Source organism: Mustela nigripes, chromosome 3 (genome assembly GCF_022355385.1).
Source record: "Mustela nigripes isolate SB6536 chromosome 3, MUSNIG.SB6536, whole genome shotgun sequence".
Taxonomy (NCBI): Eukaryota; Metazoa; Chordata; class Mammalia; order Carnivora; family Mustelidae; genus Mustela; species Mustela nigripes.
The window spans coordinates 131,917,608-131,923,607 of NC_081559.1; the positions used below are offsets into that span (position 1 = coordinate 131,917,608).

Genomic DNA, 6,000 nt, shown 5'->3' on the forward strand with positions numbered 1-6,000 from the left:
GGTGAAAACAAACCAAGAATACAATAGCTAAATTCAGGTGTTGGTTGGTTTGTTTTTCCCCCCAAACTGAAGGCAATGGACTGAAAACTTCCATTTAAATCCTAAAGCTTTGGGGCAATCATGATTTCTCCATTTTTTTTTTTTTTGAAGGAGAGGGAATAAGATACGTAAAGAGAATAATTTATAGTGTTGACCTTGGATCTAAAAATATGAAATACAGTGATAGAATAAAAATCTATTGATTACTTAACTGTTCTTGATACTCACCTGGATAAAACCCAAATAAATTCACAGCCACTGAGTTGAAAAGGCCATATGGCTTGTAATTAGACTCTTGCTCTCAGCCAAGATATTGAGACATTTATTATATTTCCTCTTCAGCATCCATCACATATTGCTGTCCAGGAAAAGGGCACAAGAAAGAGATTAAATTCACCTTCCTTTTGTTTACCAACCAGTAAGCATCATCAAGGCTCTGGGCCAGGGGATCAAGACGAGTGAGTCTGCTCAGAATGTGACCCCCAAAGTGGCTCAAAGTGGAGGGGTTTCTTCAATTTTTGGCTACCAAGGTTCAGTGAGCAAATTTACTAGACAGGCTTATCCACCTAGCTTTTCCACAGCAAACATAAGTTGAGCACTTCATATTTTTAGACATTTTTTCTTCATCAATTAAGACGATCATGATTTTTCTCCCTTAATCTATTAACGTGAAGAATTATATAAATTATTTTTCCAATGTTAAGTCTTATAGTCTTGAGTATAACCCAATGCAGTCATAATTTTTCAACTATTTTATTTTTTAATGAAATGGGTTTGCTGATGTCTTGTTTTAGATGTTTGTATCTATGTTAATGATTGAGATTGCTCTACAATTTTCCTTTCTTGAACTTTCTTTATAGAGTTCTATACCAAGATTATGCCTCATGAAATAAATTACAACCTATTCCTTCTTTTTAAACTTTTCTTAAAGAGTTTGTATGTTACTGGATTTCTTTCTTTCTACAGGATTTTATAGGACTTTTTGGGCTAATGTGCAGTTGTACAAATTTTAGATTACTGATTCAATGTATTTAATGTTTATAGGCCATTTAGATTTGCTATCTTTACTTAAAAATTAGTTCTTCAAAATTTCTTATAACCTTTCATGCGTCTATAGGATCTGTATTACTATCCCATTTTTCATCCCTTATATTGCTTATTTCTGCTTTTTGATTTTTAGCCTTTCTATCAGATTTTTGAAAATGTAACTGGTTTTCCCAAATAACTTTTGGGTTTGGTTCTTAGGTATATATATTTAAATTTTTATTCTTTATTATTTCTCTTAATTTATTGTTAGTTTTCTAACTTGTTAATTTTTATACTACTTAATTTCCAAACCTCCTTTTAGGATAGTAAGCATTTACAGTTGTAATTTTTCCTATAAGTACCATTTTAGTGTCCCATGTGTTTTTATATTGTTCTTAAAATATGAGTTCTAAATATTTTCTAATTTCCATTATAATTTTTTCCTTGATATATACATTGGGCCTATATGTGTCTTTTTAAAAAATATTTTATTTATTTATTTGACAGAGATCACAAGTAAACAGAGAGGCAGGCAGAGAGAGAGGAGAGAAAGCAGTCTCCCTGCTAAGCAGAGAGCCCAATGCAGGGCTCAATCCCAGGACCCTAGCTGAAGGCAGAGGCTTTAAATCCCGGAGCCACCCATGTGCCCCTAGGCCTATATGTGTCTTAATTTGTAAACATATGGGGATTTTTCAGGTTCTTTATTGTTGTTTGTATCTAATTTAACTGCACTGTGATCAGAAATTATGGGAAACATGATGCAATATTTGAAAATATCTTGAGGCTTGCTTTACATCTTAGAACTTAATTTTTATAAATGTTCCACATGGCTCCAAAATAATACATTCTGTATTTTTTAAGGTTCACTGTTCCATTTATAACTATTAAATAAACCCAATTTTTATATGTACTAATTCACTAGGGCTGCTGTTTACAAAGTACCACAGAGAGGGTGCCTTGAACAACAGAAATTTATTTTCTCATAATTCTCAAGGTTAGAAGTCAAACTTTAAGGTGTCACGGGGGCAGGGTGCCTGGGTGGCTCAGTCAATTAAGCCTCTGCCTTTGGCTTGGGTTGCTCCAGTAATGATCCCAGGGTCCTGGGATTGAGCCCCACATTGGGCTCTATGCTTGGTGAGGAGCCTTTTCCCCCACTCTCTCTCTCTGCCTGCCTCTCTGCCTACTTGTGATCTCTGTCAAATAAATAAATAAAATCTTTAAAAAAAAAAAAAGTAAGGTGTCAACAGGGTTGACTCCCTCTGAGGCCACTCTTCTTGGCATTAGATGGCCATTTTCTCCTCATGTCTTCACATAGTCTTCCCTCCATGTATCTGTGTCTTAATATCCTCATCTTATAATGACATCAGTTATATTGAATGAATGCCTACCCTGAACCTCTTTTTAACTTAATTACCTCTTTAAAGACCATCTCTCCAAATATGATTCACATTAGAGGTACTGGGGGTTAGAACTTCAACATATGAACTAGAGTGGGGAGGCAGAGTGTTTAACACAATTTAGTTCACAACATTATCCTTTTCAAATGTTTTATATTCTTAAGTATTTGTTTGTTTCATCAGTTACTGAAAGAAGTGTTCAAATCTTCCACTGTGATGATGAATTCTCAATTTTTCTATAAGGTTCTGTCAATTTGGGTTCATGTGTTTTGAGGCTATATTAGTGTATATAAGCCTAGAACTTTAATAGCTATTTGGTGAATTGAATTCATATTTTATATTACTCTTTAGCTCTATCAATGTTTTGTCTTTTGTCTGTTAAAATATAGTTCGATTAGCTTTCTTTTTAGTAGTGTTTGTATGATAAAGATGTTTACATCTTTTTACTTTCAACTTTATTTTTTTGCCCTGTTTTTTGTTGTGTATTTTATAAACAACATATGGTGGGGGTGGGATTTCAGTTTGAGAACATTTTTCTTTTAAATAAGGTATTACGTCCATTTGTATTTATTATAATTAATGATACTTTTTTTCCTGCTAACTTACTCTTTTATGAGAGCTAGTATAGCACGGTTTTTAAGAGAACAGACTCTAAGAAATACTGTTTAGGTTTGAATACCAGCTCTATTACTGACTACCTGAGTAACTAGGTCTAGATACTTATAATTAGTTATATTAGTTATTACTTTATTATTTAATTATCACTTTAAATTGACTTTTTTTCCTTTTTTCTTTTATAACAATTCATATTTCATTTCTTTCCCTCCTCTAGTTTGGAAATTATTTTCTCTGCCCTGTTCTTTTAGGGTTACCCTAAACATTCATTAAGCATACTTGTTATCAAAGTTCAAAATTAATTCTTATCTTCACCCCCTCCTGAACAATACAAGAAATTTGTAACAATTTAACTCTCATCACTTCCTTTTTGAGTTATATACTATTCTTGTCTTCTAGTTTTATCTTAATTTTAATTATTATTATTGTACATAGTCAACAGTCACTTATTTTTATTCATAGATCCAACATTTCTTTACTAATCATTCCTTTTACAACACAAATTTTCCATCTACTAACACTTTCTTTGTGCCTGAATTACATCTTTTAAATTGAATCTGTTGGTAACACAATTTCCATATGTATTGTCTGAAAATGCCTTTATATTATGTTTTTTAAAAAAGTAACAGTAAGACAGTTTGGAAACAAATTTAAGTTGATATCTTCTTTTAGCATATTAAAATTATTCCATAGTTTTTGGCCTTCCATATTTGCTATTGAGAAGTAAGATTGCTGTTAAAACCATTGTCTTTGAGGGGTGTCAGTTAAGCACCCAACTCTTGATTTTGGCTCATGGATTTAGGCTCAGGTCATGATCTCAGGGTTGTAACATAGAGCCCCCTGTAGAGCCCCACACTGAGCTCCACATAAGGCTCTGTGCTGGACATGGAGCCTGCTTAAGATTCTATCTCTCTGCTCCTCCCCACTCACTCTCTCTAAATAAATAAATAAATAAATAAATAAATAAATAAATAGTCTTTAGTGTTTTTCAAAGTCACTAAGATGTTTTAAATGTGAGTTCTTGGGGCACCTGGGTGGCTCAGTGGGTTAAAGCTTTTGCCTTCGGCTCAGGTCATGATCCCAGAGTCCTGGGATCGAGCCCCAAATCAGGCTCTCTGCTCAGCAGGGAGCCTGCTTCCCTTCCTCTCTCTGCCTGCCTCTCTGTCTACTTGTGATCTCTGTCACAAAGTAAAATCTTTAAAATAAATAAATAAATAAATAAATATGAGTTCTTCTTTAATTTACCCTGATTCTTGAATCTGTGGATTGTTGCCTTTCTAGAAAATTCTCAGCCACTGAATCTTTAAATATTGCCTCTAATCTTTTCTTTTACTTTCTTTATGGAAGTTTTATCAGATGTGTTAGACTATATCATTCTATTTTTCATGTCAACCTCTCTCTTTTTTTTTATGTTTCTCTGTGTGACATTCTGATGAATCTCTGATCTGTCCTCTCCTTCATTAATTGTCTCTTTAGCTGTTAAACCCATTCATCAGGTTTAAAATTTTCAGATATTTTGAACTCAAGTTCTTTTGCATTAGTTTCAAAATCCACTTGATCACTGAAATTCATCTAATTTTTTTAACAAATTCTGTGTCTTACAAGTGCAGGATTTGAAGTTCTTTTGGGTCTCATCTGACCTTCCATTGTTTCTACTAGCTCTTAGTGTACATTGTTTTTGTGTGTAATCTTTTACTCTTTCCTTCTCAATATTTAAATCTTTCTGTCTTTTTACTCAATTCATGTTTCTTATAATTTTTTTGTTAGTTTTTGAGGGTTTCTATTTCTCTAATTATTTCTATCTCTATCTCCCCTTTCTATTCATTTTTATCTTGAGTTCATGTGTGTTACCAATACTTCAGTGATTCTCTGAGGTCTGGGTTGAAGATGGGGCCATTCTTTTCTGGTAGGTACTTGGGATTACATCTTATATTGGACCATTTTAAATTAAACTATCAACTGAGGTTTCTTAGTACATATAGATATTTAAATTTGTTCTGCCAATATGTGTGCTCATTGTCTTACCATTAAATATTTGTAGGGGAGCTCTTTTCTCTTTCACTTGAGCAACAAAGCTCAAGACTAACAAATTTCCTTGTAGATATAGGGGTATGGGGATTTAGATAGTGCATGCCATTTTGGATACCAGCTCTATGTGGGGAGCTTCCTATTAGATTGTCATCTAAGCAAGCTCTGGGCTTTGACCTCTGTCCCAAACAGGACCACATATGTCATTGTACACTGAACAACTTTAGGGGGCATCTTTCATACAGATATATACTGGGGTCTATATGACCTATGAGGTGGACCTGTCCTTATCCCCCACAAGATGGTGAAAACTAAAGCTCCAGTTCACCTGGTTCAGCAATTGCCTCAAGTTGAAAGCAGAGTTTAGTGCTTTAATTTTATAATTCTATAACTGACAGAACTTAAGAGTAAAGACAGTGTCTTCTCCCTTTTGAAGCTCTTTAAAAGGCAGGCATCCTCAATATCTTAAGAAATGAATTAGTTTGCCAATAATCATTTCAACAAAAATATCCACCACTTGCCCCATTAAGGGAAATGTAATATGATCAGAGGGTATTTATTGCTTTGCTTTGTTTATTTTTAGATTTGGACTTTCCAGTTGTTCTCCAGCCTACAAATGCAAATGAGAAAACACAGCTAATCAGAGAAGGACCTCGAAGTTATTGCACAGACTCTTAATATTGAGACCATTGGGGGTCCACAAGTATCCCCTCTTGATTCAGCCATGTCTCCAGGTGGTCATGGGTGGAGCAGGGTAGGGGACATGAAATGCTGTGAACTTTTCCACATTCATATTTTATTTTTTAGGTTAGGAAAAGATGATTGCTACATAATTTTCTCAGTATGCAGTCTCACTCTTTGAGTAGAATTCCTAATGAAACACATTCCATTTTGA

At 34.0% G+C, this 6,000-nt stretch overlaps 1 protein-coding gene across 1 annotated transcript in view; it reads left to right on the forward strand.

The window, feature by feature from the left end:
• The window catches only part of DNAJC5B (DnaJ heat shock protein family (Hsp40) member C5 beta), a 54,321-nt gene extending 48,538 nt beyond the window's left edge, over positions 1-5,783 (forward strand). Inside the window, exon 4 of the mRNA XM_059392863.1 lies at positions 5,689-5,783. Within this exon, the coding sequence (XP_059248846.1) occupies positions 5,689-5,783 (95 nt within the window). The remainder of the gene's footprint in view (positions 1-5,688) is intronic.
• Positions 5,784-6,000: the final 217 nt, after the last annotated feature.